Source organism: Oxyura jamaicensis, chromosome 1 (assembly GCF_011077185.1).
Source record: "Oxyura jamaicensis isolate SHBP4307 breed ruddy duck chromosome 1, BPBGC_Ojam_1.0, whole genome shotgun sequence".
Classification (NCBI taxonomy): domain Eukaryota; kingdom Metazoa; phylum Chordata; class Aves; order Anseriformes; family Anatidae; genus Oxyura; species Oxyura jamaicensis.
In genome coordinates, this window is record NC_048893.1 from 188,148,860 (window position 1) to 188,169,378 (window position 20,519).

Here is a 20,519-nt window from a genome sequence, read left to right on the forward strand (position 1 = left end):
TCCTAAATTTATTAATCCAGAGTAAAAAATATAATGAACTTAAAAATTGGAAACAATAATACAAGAGAGTGTCTTATATATAAATGTGAGCTACTAGGTTCTAAAAATTATTAGCCTATGAATAGAATAAATAATAATAATTATTATTTTTTTCAGTAATGAATTAAATTCTACAGTCCTAGTAGGACTTTAAATCTAGCCCATTTATTTATTTATTTATTTATTTATAAGGGTTAAAACTAAGTGAACTCAGAAGCTAATAAGCACTGGAAGCACAAAGCCTCAGATTTTTCTCTTCATCCTGGGATTTTTCCCTACTTAACCGTACCTCTGGGTATGTCAGTTTTACTTTCAGTTGTGGACCAGCATAAAGATTAAACTGAAACTGTTCAATAAGGTATAGTCAGCTCTATGTCATGATGAAGCTAAATAAATTCTGTCATAAGAACAGTAAGCAGGAACCTGTCACACTACTCTCATGCTCCCCTTTACAGTCGTGGTTGTGAATTTTGTCTTTCTCTGTTGAGGCTGTACTCACCTGAGTACAGAAAATACTGAAGACTTCCCTACTGGCTTGGGGAAAGCTCGTCTGCATAAAGAAACAGTCCCAAAGCTATACTTCTCATCTTCTAGAAGCAAAGTCATGTCATACTGTGTCCTCTGATGAAGAACAGGATGGACAACAATGAATTTCAGGTGGGAAACACAGAAAACAATTTAAACAAATGAAGGACTATTTAGCCAGTATTGGATCAAGCCAAAAGGTAAACATGCTTTTTTTTTTTTTTTTTTTTTTTTTTTTTTTTTTTTCTGGAAATATTACCAATTACAAAATTAAGTTGGGTAGACTGGAACACCTGGATTAAAATCAGACCCAGGCTGTAAGAGCCATGGTGAGCAGAAGGCAACCAGTAAACTAGAAGGAAAAAGATGGTGTCAGTAAGAAGTGGCAGCATACATTAAAGAAAGCTTTAGGTAAATAAACTTCCCAAAAAATAATATAGTACCCCCTCTAGTCTGACATTTCAAATATAAAGAGAAAAAGTGCAATTAGTCTTGTCCTCTCAACCAGACTATGGCATGCTAGAGGAGACCAGCAGGGTTGTAATGCAGAAAGTGCAGTGGTCATGGAGATCTTTGATTACTCACCCCCTCCACAAAGTGGGGAAGCATCATACTGGGCTCTACGTCAAGCTACAATTTTTTTATGCATAAATTGTTGTTTCTTGAGCAGTCAGACTTCACAGTCATGACCAGCACACAGGACCAGGATCAAAATGTTACTTTTGAAAAAAGATGGTGTGAGAGTGACCAAAGCCCACGAGTGAAACATCCTTATGGGAATGGGAAGACCAGAAAAAGAATCAGCAAAACACAGGAAGGAATTACAAAGAAAATACTGCTGTTTAAAACATAGAAACTGCATACAGATTGGAAAGACTGAAAAGAACAGAGGGAAGTTAAATACAGAATCATAAGGACGGCAAGAAAAAGATGTTGAGTAACAACAGGCCAGGTTTATTAAAAGCTAATATTGAAAGACGTCAAGAGCAGAAAACCTGACACAGAGACTGCAGGGTCTGCAGAGGATAGATGCAGAATAGGAGTGTTCAGAGAATATAGGTTTAATACAGGAAAAGTGTATTAATGATCTACAGTAGTGCTCACTGTGGAAGGGCTTAGGGGGGGTTGTACAGTATAACTTTTATCTGCAGGTGATGAGTTGGAGAAGTGATCTCAGCCAAAGGGCCAGACGCCGATAGAATAAGCAGTCATATATCACAAGGACCAGATGATGCTCATCCAGTGATTTTCAAGGAACTCAGATATGAAATTGCATGCCTAGTTACTGTGGAGTGTAATTTATTGCTCATGTCAGACTGGTACCAGAGGAACAGAAGGTGGCAGATGAGATACCAGTTTTTAAAAGGACAAGAGAGGATGGGTGGGGAGTTACAGACCAGGAACTTTCATTTCCTTGTTGGAAAAACAAAACAAAACAAAACAAACAAGCAAACAAACAAACAAAATCACAGGAAAACAAACAAGCAAAACCAAAAACAAACAAAACAAACAGACAGAACTGACAAACACAGAAAATGTATAGAATTTGTAGGTATCTAAGTGAAAAAAAATCAGCAAGGCTTCTGTAGGGGGAAATCATGCTTTCTTTATCTCTTAAAAATCTGAAAGATTCAGTGAACATGTCAGTAAAAGAGAGCTGGTCAATACACTGTAAACAACAACAACAAAAACCACCAACAAAAAAAAATGTCATGGATTAGAAAGGAAAGTTCTCCCTTTAACTGGTTGGAAGACAGAAAGAAGGTGGCAATGAAGAATGAAATTGCATAATGGAAGGAGGTCCGTAAAGGACTGCATTGTTTAACATACTTACAAGTAAAGCAGATGAAGAAGAAGATTGAAAAAAATGCTGTTGGCATAAATGTCATGTAGTGTTGTCTCAATATCAAATGATAAGTAACAAAATGGTAAATGACATTCAAGATTGACAAACGTGAAGTAGGCCACCCAAGGAGAAAATCCCTTCAACACATAGAACTATGAGCATGGCAGATACTGGCACACAAGAAGGATCTAGGAATCACTGCAAAGAGCTCCCTGAACACATCAGCTCCATGCTCAGTGTTGGAAATACCACAGAGAGGGGCAATAATAATAAAAAACATTTCAACAACTTCAGTGAGAACAAATTAGATAGACTAGGTCTCCTTAACCTGGGGGGAAAAAATGACTGAAAAAAAGGATGAGAGCAGTAACAAATAAGGCCGTATGGACTGGCTCTTTCTCAGTCCATCGCATAAACAGCAAATGAAATAGGGACATATAAAATGAAGAAAGGCATTTCTATGAGCAAAATTGAACTGTAAAACTTATAAGTACAAGATGTTCTGAAAGAAAATAGCACAAATATGTTTTCAAATGTTTAGACAAATCTGTGGAAGAAAAAAACACCACACAACTATAAAGAGCTATTAAATATAAGGACAGACTTACTGGCTCCACAAAAAGGTTAAGCCACAGATTGCTAATACTGAGGTGTGCTGAAGAGTTATTGCTCCTGGTTTACCTATCATCAGGACACGATGGGAACTCCTCATTGCAGCAGGGTGAGGACTAGAAGCCAGAGCCCTTCCCACCACCCCAGCCACGGAGCATGCCAGGCTTGGGGCAGCCCCAGCACAGGGCACCAGGAACCTCACTGGGGATGGGGCCACACCAAAAAGATAAAATTGTTAAGAAGTACAACAGCCTTCAAATACGTACAACATAACAGCAAAGAAGAAAACAATAAACTCTTTTCCATGCACAGCAAATGATGGGCTTGAATGTTAGCAAAGGAGATCTCCAAGCAGTTTTTTTGAATACTAACTAACAGAGGGTATAGTTGAGTACCGTGCTACACTGTTGAGAGATGTGGGGCTACCAATATCAAAAGGCATTCGCAGAGGTTTTTAAGAATGTGTTGGCCAGACATCCACCTGAAATAGTTAGAGCTGTCCAAGCTTGGAAAGAGACACCCTTCATGGAGCTGCCACTAAAACACATAACAAAAGCTACTCTTGAAGTGCTTGGAAGGTCATGGTTCCCCAGCCTGGCTCAGGAGGGTATTTTACAATGGGGAAGAATGTTTTTAGAGTGTTGCTGCAATTTGCCTATGTGAACTAACAATGAGTGTGTGAATAGGCCAATCTGCAAAGTGGAATTTGGAAAGTGTTTATGTGACTATAACAGCATTTCCCAGCACGGAAAATGCTTGCCCCAGGGAAGACAAGTGCTACAGAAGTTTTATTTCCTCCAGCCTGATGCAGCCTCCTCAGGCCTTGGTGTGTGGGAGTCTATCTCCACAGTGGAGGCAACATAGCAAATTGAATGCAAATCTCCCCAGACCATTCCAAACCCCTTAAGGGGCACAGTCCCAGCATGATTTCCAGAGTCTGATTTCCACCAGAAAACTCAAGTATAAATAATTTGATGAATGGAGTTTTCTTGGAGACAGTTAAGAAGCACCCCAAATTCTTTTGTCCCAGCAGACAGCCATCAGGAAGGGGCAACGAGGGTGTAGATGATGGGATGATGGTGCCAGGCAGTCGGGGTCCCATAGGGTCCCGCAGTCCCAGAAGCACAGAGCACCGATACCCGGCGCTGTCCAGGGTGCTGAGGGGTGCGGGCTGGGTATGTGGGTTGGAGACATAGGTGGGAGAAATAAATGTCCCCTCTGTTTGGGGATCCAACTTTCTACACCGAGGTGCTGCTTGATGATCAGGTCCCAGGTGTTGCGGAATGGTGGTGTAATAGCCTTACACAAGACAATGTCTTCCATTATGTATATATTGTCTATTGTCCAACATAAACTTCAGCTGTGGCAGAGAATTAGATGTTAGAGTAAATGTGTCAAGGCAGAATCACAGAATCATTAAGGCTGGAAAAGACCTTCAAGATCATCTGGTCCAACCATCCCCTACCATCAATGTCACCCACTAAACCACATCACTAAGCACCACATCCAACCTTTCCTTAAACACCCCCAGGGAAGGTGACTACACCACCTCCCATTCCAATCCTGAATGCTCTTTCTGAGAATAAATGGCTCCTAATTTCCAACCTAAACCTCCCTGGTACAACTTGAGGCCGTTCCCTCTAGTCCTAGTAAAGATTCTACCCAAAAGTTTTACTCACCAACCATAAATCACAGCATTCGTCTCTCAAAGGAAGTCCTACTTGGTTGCTGCTAGTGTTTTGAGAAGGCTTTCTCATGAAAGCAAAGAAAGAGAAATTGGGAATTCAGTTCTCTCCCAGCTTCTAATGCAATTTAATCCTGGCTTATTTCCAGTGCAGCTCATTTTTCCCCAAAGTGATAAGTAGGTGTTGTTTGTCCACCTATTGGGATTCAGTTAGTTAATGCCTTCTGATGTGCAAAATATTACTTGCCCTGGTGGGAACAAGGTTATTGGTAATCAGTCATACAACAGCATCTTGCTGAAATACATTGATATTTTGTGGGCTTGTTAACAAAAATTTACTCTCTCTAAAACACAGAAATATTTTCTACATGCAATTTAATATGAAGAAAATTGATTTATTACAGCTGCTTTGATCCTAGGAGCAGTGAGCTGTTGTATGCTGGAATTAACCCCTGACAGAATAGAAGTCCCCCTGCCTATGCAGGTAATTCATCACTCCTGGTTTCCAGCTGCCTGTGGGTATTACAGATTCCCGACCCCCCCCCCCCCGCCGGGCGTGTTTTTTTTTTTTTTTAAGGCAGGGACATGGTCTTGTAAAAATTTCTGCTTTGTGCTTATCAACCTCTCAGAATTTTAAGGATTTGATATTAGTGTTAAATTATTGATTACACTTTCAGTAGTATCACAGATAACCTAACCAAAATGGCATAAGCTGCATGCCCTCCCACAGAGCTCTACCCCAAAAGCAATTCTCTCTCTGGGAGGAAGGGAGCCTCTAACTCCCATCATTCACGTCTAAGAGCTGTCATTGTTATACCTGAAAAATAATGGAATAGAACTCTGCATAGAAGTTAATTACCATTATGTAAGAGACTCATAGGCAGTGATTATAGACATCCATAATAAATTTAAGAGAATCACAAAAGATACTGCTGATAGACTGACGTTTAATTTGCATTTATAGGTGCAAATTAAGAATATAGAATAAAACATGTAAGTGCCAGCATCTCTCTCTACTACTTGCTGTTCAGACAGCTCTAAAATGACTTGAACTGCTACAGGTTCCCAAATGCCTCTCTTCAGCTTTTGGATCTCTACTGGTTTAGTGCTCCAACAGAACTGATATTTCTACATGATAACAGAGTCACTGCCTGGTTTTTCAAATAGTCTCCCAGGATACGAATGCTTAGTTTAGCTTTTAACACAAAGGCATTCACACCACTGATCAAGGGAGATTTTCTGACCCAGTCAGTAGATAGCTGATGTTCACAGCTCCCTTAAATCTCTCTCTTCATCCAGAAAATGAGGGTAGAGCATCATATTGGGAGAGTAACTTTGCTGGGGCTCAGGGTCTGCCACCCTTTGCTTGCTGGATTTACTTCTTCTGGCCAGATTTGGAGCCAACCTAAATCTGTGTAACTTCACAGCAAGCAGACATGACTTACACTGAGGCCTATCTCAGGCATAAAGTAAAATAAAATAAAATAAAAATCTATTCTGTGAGCCAGAAGAAGCTGATTCTCCTTGGAGGGAACCTGGTGGGAGTCTCAATGTGCCTTAGGGACAGAACAACCACATGAACCAAACTAGCAGCTGAGCTAAAGAGGATCTGCTTTCCCAGTGCAGCCACATGTGTGTGCCCCTTCCCCACAGCCCTTGTGAAAGGGGCAAGACAGTTGGAGGCAGCAGCCTTGAGATGCTAAGGGCTAAAAACCACCCTCCTGCCTCTGGTGTCACGGTGGCACCCTGCAAGCTGGGGCAGGGCAGGATGTGAGGAGGGGGCTTGCCAGATCAGCTGCTCTCTCCTCAGACCTCTACTCCTGTAGTTCTTTTTCTGCTTTTTGGCCACAGAGTTAGTGACACCCACATCCACCACAAAAACATCTCTCTGCCAAAAGTGTGCAAGAAAGGGTGAAAGGAAGAGAGGCTGAAGGTGCAGTGGGGGCAGAGACATGTAAACCCAAAGCAAAGTGTAAGTCCCTTGGCTTCAGTTTAAACTAGTAAACCAATGTGAACAGAAAACTGGGAGAAAGCAAAGAGGCAGACGATGGCTTGGTCAGATGGCTTGAGCCTTGCCAAGAGGATGCCTTGGTTGGGCAAGGGCAGGTGACAAAAATTAAGGAGCTGAGCTGATTTACTGCTGTTGAGGACTTTTGTACTGATTTTATGGGATATACTCGCTACTGATTGGCCTGTGGTGAGATGGGCACTGCACAAGCACTTTGCTGATTGGACTGAAAGGAATCTGCTCAGAACAGAGCACATCACCAGGGAAAAGACAGAGCACTCGGCTGCCAAAAGCCTTTGACACAAATTACCACATCAGTTTTCTCAAATTTAGTCTGGCCTTAGTTTCTGAGACAGTCCTCTCCTGCCTCCCACCTTCCTGGGCTTACTGCCTTGAGTCCAGTGGAGGATCCTTTCTTTCCATGGGACTCTTCATGGGGCTTTGCCAATGTTTTTTTTTTTTTTTTTTTTTTTTTTCCTCCTGCTTCAACATCGGTTAATATTGTTTGCTCTGGCAATGAGTTACAGAACCCTCTCTACTCCAGACTTTTATCCTGATGTCCATATTACAGTTCCAAGTTGTTCACAATTTCCTATCCCCTCTCCCTTTCTTAAGGCTGACGCGACACAAAGCTCCTTCTCACTGTGGAGAACACTGCCATCTTGTTTTTAGACCATGACCAAAGGCTACAACTTTGCCTCTTATCCCTTTTCTTTACATCTGGGCTATATCTACATCTTGTTAATGCTTCCTGACTTGCTTCTCTTGAGAAGCACAGCCTCTCCTATTCAGTGAAACTTGCCCCCAGATTGTCCTTGTCTTCTCAGGCCCTGGAATGGGCAGTGTGTTACCATGCTCATTCCCATTCAGGACCCTGGCAGGCAGCCCATATGGAGCTATCTGTGTCAGCTGGACCATCCCCACATTAATCAGACCTGCCTCTGTGTGAACTCCTTCTTCAACACACACTTCAGATTACATTACCTTTCCAGCCAGGTTTTATCCAGCAGGGATGTATCTGTCCTCAATTCCAGCATGTTACAGTAGCAGGCTGTGTTGTCCATTGCCTGTTCTTCACAGTCATCTCCATGTCCCTTTCTGGTTGCCCTTGCAATTGGGAAAAAGAGGCCATAAATATAGAGCAAGCTTCCTCGTGTCCCATTCTCCATCTCTGCTTGTGCTGCTCTGCTTCACTGAGCTCCCAGCTGTAGGTGTTAACCCCAGGCTCCCCTGTCTTGCTCACCCCCCTTGCTTCACACTGTAAGCATTTTGGGGCACAGACCACCTCTAGTTATGTGGTTTTACCATCCTCCAATACAACAGAGCCCAGGTCTAAGAATATGGCCACACAGATAAATCCTCTGCCATTCTCTGTAGTTCTTTATGATCTAAGCTGCTCTACCCAGTTCTTGCTCGGAGCTTTAAAGCTAAATCTCTTTTTCTAATTATAGCTACATATAGGGAAGAACAGTTTCCTTTACTAGAATAAGTAATGACCTGATTTCTATGCATGCTGCTCACAGGGGAACGCACAAAGCCAGTCCTACTATATTTCTACATGATCTTGTAGGAAGACTCCTGTCTAATTTTTGGCAAGTCTTATAAAAAGCCTGCACTGCTACAAACCGAGGAAAACAATGAATTATTCATTTTCTTATCTGTTTCAGGATTATTTTCTGCAAAACATCTATTTTAATAATTTATGTAATTTTTAGCTGCACCATGCTGTAGGTGCAAGCGCATAGAGGCGATACATTTTGTTTTTCGCAGCGTAGCCTGGAGGATTCATTAGTGCAAAACTCCAGGCCATATTGGACTAAAATCCAGGTGAGGACTAAGAGGTGAAAGTCAGGCCCATTAGCAAGCTACAAAAAAAACAGGACAGTTCTCTGAAAATGAAAGGTTATGACCGTCATTCTCAGAGACCTCTTCCTATGATGCCAAGATGGTCATATGTTGACAATGTCAAGCTCATCAAGAGCCAACTGTAGGACAGAGGGAAATATAGAGAGTTCCCAGATGTCCCAATAGTGTTTGCCAAACACCTGAAGTTAGCATTTATAAAACTGCATGTGATTACTGTTACAGCCTGTAACTGACTCTGACCTTAGCCAGATCTGTCCAAGTGCAAAGCTGCAGATCGAGGTTTCCTCTAGAGCTCATACAGGAATGCCTCTGATTTCCAAGACCCCCCTAGTGGATAACCTGCAACACTGACTGCACTCATGGATGGATCAAAACCACAGGTCACATTATGACAAAAATAGACAGGTCAACATATGAGATGTTAAAAGCCAGCTATAGCTCATGAAGGGCAGGATCAAGAAGGAACCAATGATACCAGCTGCAAAAAGGAAAGCTGCACTTTGCTACCACTGGTTCCTTGGTTGAGTAGCAGCAGACCTGGGCTCATTAACCTGAGCATCAGCACTCTCTTCACACACCTCCTGATCCACCTAAGAGCACTTCTTTCAGCTGCTGACATGGAACATGCTGACAACTCGCTGCTTGCAGCAAAGTGCTTCAGCCAGCACTGCCGTGCAGAGCACACAGCACACACCACAAAGCAGGTACAGGTGTTTATGAAGGTTGCTCTTCTGTTAATGAGGACAATAAACTAATGCTCTTTACCCTCTACATCACAGGAAATTTTCCAGTCCAGCTTCAGTATTGCTGCAGGAGACAGCCAGGAGAAATATTTCTTGAAGCCTCACTGTATGAGTACAGGGGAATTTCTCTACTGCTATAAATGCGTGTGTAGAAATAAACCAGCCTAAAACTCCTCTGCTCTTAATTAAACCAAAACCTGCTCCCTACAGTGAGTATAAACACTGAGTCTACTTTATTGAAACAACCTTCTACATTTTTTTTTTGGCTGTTTCTTTTATTTTCTGTTCTCTAGAGAAAGCAGCAACCAGTTCCTCCCAGGTCACAATTTGGAGATATATGAGTGGTAGAATAAATTATGATTATCATTTTTTTAAAGAAAAGTCCAGGTTTTCATTCTAGGTTTTAGGTTTCAGCCTGTGGCACAGCCACTGGGAACACTCTATGGCCCAGGCTTAACAAAGACCTTAAGAATGAGGATGTCACAGGCCACAGCTAAAGCACAAGTGGGCAGTAAAATAAGCTCCACAGGGGAGCAAGCAAGAGCTCTACAGGAGAAAGAACTTCACACATAGCTTCATTAAACCCATCTTCCTGCAAGACAGGAAGAAAAAAACCACCCAAAGCAGCTAGATTATAGTGACACAATCTGACACGGAGCCAGATGACATTTGCTGATTTTATTTGAAGTTGACACCCTGGGAAAATGCATAACAACTGAGAAGATCACACCAGTAAAAAGGTAGCAGAGACCTTCACGCCAGCACCATGAACTCGCATGCAGAAGATTAAAAATAAACCAGTGCAGGCTAACATGTTGCAGAAAGAATTTAAGTCAAAGAGATGGGGAAGGAAAGGTGAGAGGGTAAGATTTGAAACAATGAAAACTGTTGTTAGAAAATGTTATAAATGTCAAGAGTGATACCAAAACCTCCTGTTTTATGTATTACCATGTATTATTTACAAGCTAAACATACGTACATTTTTGTTATATTTTCATAAAAATATGCCATAGTTAATCTCTCCAACTCTGTATTTCTGAACTCATCAGAGAAGAATAGTTATTGCAACACCCCTAGAGTTCAGTTCTCAAAGACTGCAACTTCTTAGCCCTGCAGAAAGGTCCTGATCCCCGCCTCACATTTGAGCTGAGAAGTTTCCCAAGGAGTGTAAACATTCCCATTGCTTTATTTACTTAGTAAGTAATGCCCCAAGCTATAATCAGGAATACTATAATGAACCCGACCCATGTGAACTCAGACCACTCTTCAGACTCAGGAAATACCACAGAGCTGTCACATCTCCTTTGGCCTGATCTATTAAAATTGCTTACATTTGTATTACTGCCCATCTCTAAAATAAGACACATGGTGCTTCAGTTTAGAATGACATATAATTTATTCATATAATTCACAAGTAGTTGGACACTACTCAGAGTTTAATCTCCATATGCAAGTGATTTACACAAACATATAATACTAAAATTGCTTGCTTAGAAGGTAAAAAATACCATGGGTATGAAATGCCATGGTAGATGCTGTTCAATATACTACACAATCTTTGTGTCAGACACTTTCACTCATTCATGTTTAGAAAAAATGTGGTTTGCCATTTTTATTTTATTTCTTTAAGTAGTCTAGGAAACTTAGGTGGCTTTGCTCTAAACCTTCTAGTCAATTACTTCTCCCAGTTCTTATGAACTGAATTGACAACCAAAGCTACAGTTTTAGTAGTTCAAAAATATATATATATTCATTTCTGCTCCCCTGAATTCACCAAGCATGGTGTGATCAAATCACATTGCCTTCCAACATGTGACACAGAATAGTAACCCCGGTACAGCCAAAGGAACATGCAGGAACTTATGCTGCAGCATGGTGGTGTTGGTGCCGACAACCAGTAGTGGCGAGTGTGTTTGCACTTCACTAGGAATGTATTAGCATCACCAGATCATTTGGTATTCATGTAGCTGTGGAGCCTGATTGTAATTCTGCATAAATCTCTTACTGAAACTTGTATCTCATAAGCCTCATTAATTCTGCATTAAGCATATATGGCTGTGTGGAGAAAATTGGACTTTAATGTGTTTATCCGCATCAGATTAAGTTATACACATTATCTTCTAGACGAGGTCCAAACATGTATTTCGCTTGAAATGCCAATAGTTATCTTAAAACATACCAAGAAGTTAAAAAGCTTTCACAATACAAGATCCAGCTACTTATTTCACATATACAAAAACACAGCTAGAGAAATACATTTCAATTGTTCAATGCTGAATTATGAGGAAAAGTCTAAAAAAATAGAAAAAACTCTGATACCTGGACATCTATTCAGAATGTAACACTGCATAATGCCGCAATATGAGCACCCATTTAAAATGAGAAATCCCCCAAGAGAAGCATAAGGGGATGTAGTACTTGTGACAAAAATAGATGAATACTGCACCAAAAACATGCATACAATCGCCATGGTCTTTCAGTATGCTAGTGATGGTCTAAACAGTGACCTAACACAAGAGTGAGACGGTGTTCCCAAATAAAATCAAGTGAGTAACTACATATTGATTAAACTTTCTGATGCAGCAAAATGAGGGCACAAAGCCATCTCAGGGTTCTGGAGCTGTTTCAAGATTCGCTTGTGAAATTTCTCTCTGACACGGTTGAACTCCATTATATCCAGTGGATCCTCTTCAACCCAGAATTTGTGAAATTCATGCATTAAGTAGCCTACAAAAGAATAATAATAATTAAAAGAAAGATGAGAAATAAAGATTACAAAATTAGAAATAAACTTGCAATTAATGATTATGATGCACACAAAGAATTCTGGTCACCCAGGTCTGACACTTCATGAAGCTATGCAGGGATAAGATTAAATCCACCTGCAAGACCCTTGCTGTAACACTATATAAGACTTTTAGTGTACGAAACTAAAACAACTGGAAGTGCTTGCTGCCATAGCATTGGCATTATGCACGCTGGACATTTAACATAACAGCTGGAGATTCATTTCAGGAAGGCTTCTCATCTCACGCTTAGAAATGTTTAATTGATTTTGGAATTTATCCCTAACAGAATTTTAGGGAAACTTTTTAGAAAACTCACTCCGGGGCAAACTCAAGGTTTGATGAGCATTGACAGAACTTCTAATAATTAGAAGAAATCGCTAAGCATTTTGACATACGGATGATGAGCTATTAATGTCATTTGGCCATGTTAAATGATACATGAACTAAAACATTAAACTAATGAGTAGAAGATCCTACTGATGATATTCCACCAGCCTTTTGTTTATATTAAAGTTCTGCCTCACTGATTTTTCCTCATAGAAATGGTGCTTACTCTCCACTAAAAAACACATACTGGTAAGTAACTAACAGTTGCAGCTTCCGCATACGGTTTTACTTGTATGTGCATGACCTTGCAGGAAAGGTTGTCTAACATTTATGTTCATGGTCCTGGAAAGACAAACAAGGTGATACACAGAATAACTAGCTTTGCTAAGTTATCCTTGCCTTAGGAAGAAGCTTGATGACAAATTGTGTTTAACACACAAGCTTTTATTAAGGCCTTTACCCTCTTAGTTCTGTGCCATCCTTGGGCTTGAAGAGGAACCACCACCCTGAAAAACCTTACATCCAGCACTAGGACTTCAGTGAACTGGACACAACCTCTTGATCCTAGCTTCCACAGCATCGAGGATGCATAACCTTTCATCCCAATACAGCAAAATGTGCAAGTTATCTGTGCTTTCAAGAAACGATGGCATTTGTTGTTGCTTTCATCCATTTATCATTGTATTGTAATTAGAAACAAAAAACACATATACCTCTAACTTAAATTTCACTCTCTATTTGCAAAGTCACTTGTTTTATTTCAACATCAATTTGAGAAACTTCATTCAAAAGGTATCTTCAGCACAGCTTCAAATCTTAGCAGATATTTAGGTAGATACTTATCTGTCCTTTATTCATCAAGCTGACCACTGACAAAGACAGAAGTGTAACAACTAAACTGCCCAAGTTCCTACCAGCCAGTGTATCTAGGGCAGCAACCCAGAAGCCATCACAAGAAGGGACTCCCTGTTGCAGTATGGAATCTGCCCACTTAAAATTTTGGGTGAATGAGTCTTGAATAGCAACCCAAAATGCCTTCATTATTTAATAAAAGATGAGAAGGTCACTAGTATTTGTTATTTATACAATCAAGCAACAAAAAGTATTATAGCTGCAAAACAAAAAGACCTACCTAAATAGCCAGCTTGCAAAGTTTTGATTTTTTTTTTTGAATTAGCATCAATAGGGGCAACAGTGCATCTTGACTTCTTGTTATCGGTTCCTTGCCTACATTTTGAAAAACATTAGAAACATAGCACCTGCTGCAGTGCCCTTCTGTCAAGTATGCGCAGTAGGTCTGTGCTGCAGAAGGGACGTTCAATTACAGGGGAAAGGGCTGGAAAAATAATTCATCCTTAGGGGGGGACAAGTCTACTGAAAGGTGCAGTAAGCCACTTGAATGTAGGTATCTTAATACAGATGGATTTATGGGGAAAAATACCTTAAATTTCTTATTATTTAAAAGCAGTTTAAGCAGGTAGGAAGGTCACTAGTTCAGGTACTTTTTTTGTTTTGTTTTACTTCCTGGTTTGATGGTGGCATGCATCACAACTAAGAACTAGATCCAAGTACTCTAAAGTCAGGACAGCAATACCAGCATGACAATATTTGTGCTGTGTCAACCAATTTACAGTAATATTATCTGCAAGGGCAGAAAAAAAAGCATTATTAGGAGTACAAACTAGGTAGTTACCCCCTTCATCACTTACAGAAGGTCTGCTGAAAGTGGGTGAGTGTTGGTGCCTCTGGAGCAACATTGTAGAAGTGGGTCTTCAGAGCTCCACTCACGAGCAGGTTATATGCAAGGTCTGTTATGTTAATACCCACAATAGCAAAAGAGTAGCTGGAAGAAAGAGAAATATTTGCAGAGATCTTGTCTTCTGTCCACAGGCTGTAAGAAACTATCACTGACATTAAAGATTGTGATACGCAGGTGTACTGACTCTCCCTCTTGTGAGCTATTCTCCCTCTTGTGAGCTTCCAAGTTGGATGGAAAACTAGAAAAACATTTATCCTGTCTGCTTTCTACTCTCTATTGGCAGTGTTTCCCTAGTGAAACATATGGTCAGAGTGAAAACAGGAGTTTTGTCACTGTGCCAGTGTTCTCAGTGGAGCAGCACAGATTCATTCCTATGAAATGAAAACAAGCCCACGAGTCCCTGAGCTCACTTCTGATACAGGGTAAGCACTCCACACGGTGGCTGGGTCTGCAAGGTGACCTCGCAATTACTGTTTTAACCTGTCTGCCCAACTGGAATTTAGTACCCACAGTTAGGAACATCAGGTTTATACGGTGGATCCCATAATGATATTCATATGGCTAAGAAGCCTGTGAAAGAGATCCAGCTGAGTCACCTCCAATTTCTTCCCAACACAGAACTAGATACATAGGCAAAACCTAAATCATGGCATGCTAGGAACAGAAAAAAAGGATATCTAACCTACAAAGCACCCTGTCCTGCTAAGACAGATCAGCAAGGAAAGTATATTTAGGCACAACAGAATTCAGAAATTTGAAGTTCTTTCTTAATTTGTAAACTTGTTGCATAAAATGCTCAAGATTTCTGGCAATGACCATTTCCCAAGAAGACACAACTAAGCAAACTAGTTGTGGAAAGAAGTCCTTAACATAAGGCTTAACAGCAAGTTTCACAGAACAATGAAGTACCGGCATTAAAATACTGTATTACAGATTCACAGTTACACTCAATTATACTTTCTTGAAAGCAGATAAGAACCTGCCTTTGATAGAGACAGGTGAGACTTGATCATATTTTGCATTAAAGAAGAATTAAACATATTTATAACTGCACTATTCATAGCATGCACAAAAAAGCTTTTTCTTTGCTATAAGATTCCACCCCCCACCCCCAATTCTTACTTCAAAGTAGGTTTATCTTTGAATCTTTGATCAAAATGAAGATACGGTTAAGACAATGTATGTTAGTATGTACACTGAAAAAATCCTTAAAGAAGTAACCAAGCAATACCCTGTTCCCTTCAAATATGCAGCATCAGTGTTAACTGTTGTGTTCCTGGCAAAAACTTACCCAATTGCCTTATCAAACTTTTTCTTCTCCCATTCAGCTTTGCTGAATTGGCTGGAATAAAATAAAATCCAGATATTGACATGAATTGCTAGTTGACAAATATTTCCTTCCAAATTTTGCTTTTACAACATTAAATAAACAAATTATTTTACTTCTGTTGATACGGCTAATCCTCTTTAACTCTGCTTCTGACTGAATCGATTGGTATAGGGAAAATAGAAATAGCTAACTTGGTAATGGTGACAAAAGTACTTGCCTACATCACTGCTCTCAGTAAAAGCCAGTTATTTTCTATACTGGCCATAAAAACAATCCACCTCAATTAATTTTGAGCTGCACAAAACCCAGAAGATACCACATTTCTTTCAACAAATGGGCGATGACTTTAGCCTTTCATGTTCTCAAAGACATACATGACATTCATCACTGGAGATGCAATCCACTTGAGGAGGCAAACACAAGCTCTCTGTCACAGGAGAATTTTTCACGTCCAACCAGATTAGAAAACATTCAATTGCTAAAATTAAGGAACTGAATTTCTTGTTGTTTAACGCAATAATGCAAATGTTTTCAAGAATACAGAAAATCCCCTCCCATAAAACAGAACTGGATAGGGAGGCATTTGAATTAAATTTGTTGTTCAACATTAAAAAAAAAAAGCAAGCTGCATGATGCAACCATCAGCAGCTGATATTCCACTAACCGGGTTTTACCTCCATCTACTCAGTGTAGATTTGGAAGAAATCATTGCCTGCATTTATCACCAGCTGCAAGCAGGCAAAGGACTGACCCTCACCAGTGGGCTAAGGCTTAGAGTCTGGTGGGAGTTTTGTCTTTGTAAGGCAGCTCTGAGATTGCAGGCTTTAGATCCCAAATTATAGACACCTATGTATGCAAGTGTCCTTCTTGGACTACATTTGAATTACAGTAAGCTTACATTATACTAAAAACCACGCCCTGAACTTCAGGCAAGTAAAATATTTAATAATTGTTGCCTTTAAGTATTAAAGATGCTGAGAGGTTCACACCCATGCTGACCTGTTACCAGGTGATGCACATTGGAACAAACTTTTGCATCTTATATGGTTTGGTGTGCAGGATTACACCAGTCTTTGCTTATTCTCTAAAAACTTGGTTGCTTTTGTAGTTTGTGGCATACCATCTATAAAAAAAACCCCAAGCAAGTGTTGAATAATAAAAGGTGGCACACTTAGGATGTGGACAAGCAATGCAGTTCAACAAAAATAGAAACTACATTGATCATTATCACATCAGAAAGCAGCACTGCTGCTAAGCAACCACACCAGGAAAACACCACAGGCACCACAAGCAGCATCTATCCTCTAGCGAATGCTCTTTCAAGGGGTAAAAATTGCACATGCTCACACAGAACTGAAAGATGGTCCGTGGAAATCACACACAGAAGTGGAGAACACTGATGGGATTCTCAGCTCTACAGCAAATATTCAGTATCTGTACAGTATTGCTTCGTTTCCCATGTAAATCTTGTTTTCAGTTAAACAAAAATCTTGGCTATTTTTTTATAAAGCTGTTTAAGCATTGTGACAGCCCCTATTCATCAGGGTACATTAATTAAAGCATCCATTGGCAGCACAATATGTAAAGGGAAGATCAGACTTGGGGGGATACTTGTAGTGAGGAAGTAAATGTGAACATATAAAAAGAAATGCCAGACTAACTAAATTTGAGGATTTAAGTCAAGGATCAAAGTCTATTGCACTTCCATTCCCCTCAACCCTCCAAACACTTTTTGTCACAGAATTACCATTGGTACCTCAAGCACAAAACACTGGGGAGATCAAAAGCCATACAGGATTTAGATGTAAACACCCCTGCTATGGGGGTATCTAGCACTACTGGCAGAAAAGAGAAAAAAAAAGTATTTTGAGACAACTGATTACCATGGAACTGGCTAAGAGGCACCCATTCCCCCACCAATTATGCAATAAGTCTCCTCATGAACTGTTGTTCACAATACAAACTTTTTGGCCCCTCAAGGCACCTGTTCTCTCAGAATTCAGTATATTGGACTAGCCAGATTAGACTAATCATTAGTCAAGGTAGCCAAAGTATGTGAATAATAAATAAAGTGTTTTTTCAACTGTGCTAACAAACTCTTGATATAGAGTGCTTTTGATTATAAAGCCAGTCACAGATGCTGTGACCACATTTGCACTTCTGAGACAACCCCCAGAAGTCACCTGAAATCTGTTGGATTTGTTGGTTAAATGTGTTACTAAATAGGTCTAAAAGAAAAAAAAAAAGTAGCGCTTTAGCTACATCAAGAAAGCTTGATTTTATTCTTTATATATATTAGCATATTCAGATGTACCCCACCTTGCACCATTAGCCAAAGTTGGAATTAACTCTGCAGTGTTTAGAGAAAGGAATGGGAATCTCTTTGTGTTGCATTAAAGATGTTCAGTTTATAACACACCAAATTGCAGCATGGTTTGATTATTATTTACAAGTAGATTCTTACAAAACTAAGATAAAAGAAAAAAAGAAAAAAATACCTTAGTTCCTTCTTAGAGACTTCCCTTCATTATGAAAAGACAAAAGAATTAAAACAAAGGTAAACATAAAATCAATTGAAATCAGAAATTAAGTGAAAATATTTAACGCTAAGTTTCACTATTTCTAAGATTCAGTATACAAGTTTTCCTCTTCAATTTGATCAGTTTTCAAGATCAGCACTTAAAAACAGCACGTGGCAATATTCACACATGTTCAGCAAAAGCAAAACAGTCCCCTTCCCAAAACGACAGCCAGTACAGTACTCTCTCAGATTATTCTTTTCTAGGCTAAAGCATTACCTGTATTTAGGCTGAAGAGAATCAGAAAGAACTTGTTGGGCTACCTCACTGTCCCATTCGGCAAAATACCTGAAAAGAGATGTTTAGGTTAAATTGTTAAAGCCTGCTTTGCCTTTTTTTTGTTAAGTCACAAGCTGTCCATACATGCCAGTGCCAGGCCCTTTAAATACTACTACATGCACTATGCAGTATTAGTAACTTTAACAAGTTGAATTCATTCAACTACCACTCAGAGCCCCCAAAGAGAAAGATAAAAGCAGCCTGAAATGACAAGTGCAATCCCATAAGCTGCTAGTGAGCGTGCGTTACCCGACTTGCCTTTCTGCCCATCCTACAGAAGATCTATTGGTTATTACTAGTGCATGTTGACTGCAGAGCTCAAGGTAAAGGAGATCAGGCTCCTTGATCTGACAGATTCTCTAAGCAAGATAAAAGTCAACACAGTAGACTGAAATACGTGGTAGAGAGTCACATCCAGTAGAAGTTCAAATCAGACTCTAGAGTCCAAATCCTTCACTGTTCTTGGCTAGAGATTGACATACAGTCAGTCATTTATTTATTTTTTAATGTCCCTCAACACAGAAAAGCAAAAAATATCCCCACCCTTCCATCCCAGGGAGAGGTTATTTTTAGCAAAATAAATTTTTTATCTATTATCTGCAGCAGATACAAGGGCTGGAGGAAATAACAGGGACCAATCAATTCCTAAATTGCTAGCCCCGGATGATACCAAGCACCTGGCCTGCACAAGGTAGAGGGAATATTTATGCAAACCTCACTTCTTAATATTGGGAATAGAAAAATTTAAAAAGCAGTCCAACTATTGATGTCTGCCATCAGTGGCCATATTGCAAGTGTTTTACTTAAGAATTCAGTATAAAAACTCCAAAACAAGAAAGATGAGCAGTAACATAACCCTCTCACCTACTCACTTCCAGGGCATTTTGTTTAAAGAGATCCTCCAGATATTGGTGAAAATATATTTTACAGTTTCTCTCCTGTGGGAAGAGTGTTAACTTACTGTGTTACAGGGAGGAAAAAAAAGAATTAGCAAGCAGTATAACCTCATTGAATGAGGAATACTAAAAGAAAAGAGAGCCTCTCCAGAAGAGAAGACCCCCCCCCACAAAAAAAAAAAAAGGGAAAGAAAATATTTTTTTTTTCCATTTTTGATATGGAGTCCCTAATGCTTTTCGAAGTTATTCCTACAGACTTGCTAAAAACCCAACAAATAATGCTGCTTTTCAAAACTTCAGATACATGTAAATACATCTCTAAAGGAGCATACTTACACCAAGTTATATAATCCCAGCAGACCCATCCCTCTGAAGTCTGTTTTAGGATCATCACCTTGGAAACCAATTTCACACCACTGCTTAGAGATCCGAGCTTTCAGTGGCGAATCAGGCTTCAAGCATTTCCACAACTAGGAAGATCACAGGTAGAATATAATTAAGCCTCGACACATGGGTATGACTTTTTCTTCTCTTTAAAGCAAGGTAAGTTCTCGTGTAACAGACCTGTATTGCTATTCCAGCAACCAGAGCTGCAGAACAAATGAAATTCCTGGGGGTGAGGAAGGTTGGAGGGGGAAACCAAACCACTCAAGTTTTGCAGCCATTTCAGCTCTAGAAGGTCCTTCTGACCTTATCTGCAAGCGCAGCAACATCTCGCACAAGGACTTATTTTGTTCGTGCTTTGTGTATCAAACTAGAGCCTGCCTCCACAAGCGCCGAGATAGGAACGGGCTGGAAGTTGGTTGTAAATCACTGGCAGAGAGGCAGGCAATCAGCCCTCAGGTCCCTAAGGCTCTGCAGCAATCTTTTCACCAGCATCTTTTGCAAGTCTCCAGAAGGGTAATAAATCGAGGGTGCTGGCTTGGCTACCACAGAGCTAAAAAGCTAATTGGAGAATATAGAAAGAAAAAAGAAAGACATACAAGAACAGCACTTTCCACCTTTCTATTTAACTAATGGGTGAATCATTCATTGATCTCACATAATAAATAAATAAATAAAAAGGAGGAAGTGATTTAACAAGCCAGATCCTCAGCTACAATAAATCTACTTAGCTGCACTGTCCCAGTGACTGGAGTGCCTAAATATCAGGTTGCTAGGCACCTAAAAGCAGCCTAACCTGACATCCGACAAATACACACCTTTCTGCACATCTTATGTGCCTTACAGCAAACCT

General features: G+C 40.0%; 1 protein-coding gene across 7 annotated transcripts in view; it reads right to left on the reverse strand.

The window, feature by feature from the left end:
- Positions 1-10,695: 10,695 nt before the first annotated feature.
- The window catches only part of ELMOD1 (ELMO domain containing 1), a 41,707-nt gene continuing 31,883 nt past the window's right edge, over positions 10,696-20,519 (reverse strand). For 5 of the 7 annotated variants that reach the window (XM_035327402.1, XM_035327410.1, XM_035327392.1 and 2 more), the window contains 6 exons: positions 19,619-19,752; positions 18,327-18,395; positions 18,027-18,050; positions 15,490-15,540; positions 14,149-14,282; positions 10,696-12,050 (listed from right to left, as the gene is read on the reverse strand). In XM_035327402.1, coding sequence (XP_035183293.1) covers positions 11,878-12,050; positions 14,149-14,282; positions 15,490-15,540; positions 18,027-18,050; positions 18,327-18,395; positions 19,619-19,752 — 585 coding nt within the window. In that variant the 3' untranslated portion in view covers positions 10,696-11,877. The remainder of the gene's footprint in view (positions 12,051-14,148; positions 14,283-15,489; positions 15,541-18,026; positions 18,051-18,326; positions 18,396-19,618; positions 19,753-20,519) is intronic. The other 2 variants (XM_035327431.1, XM_035327383.1) reach the window with 1 other exon arrangement.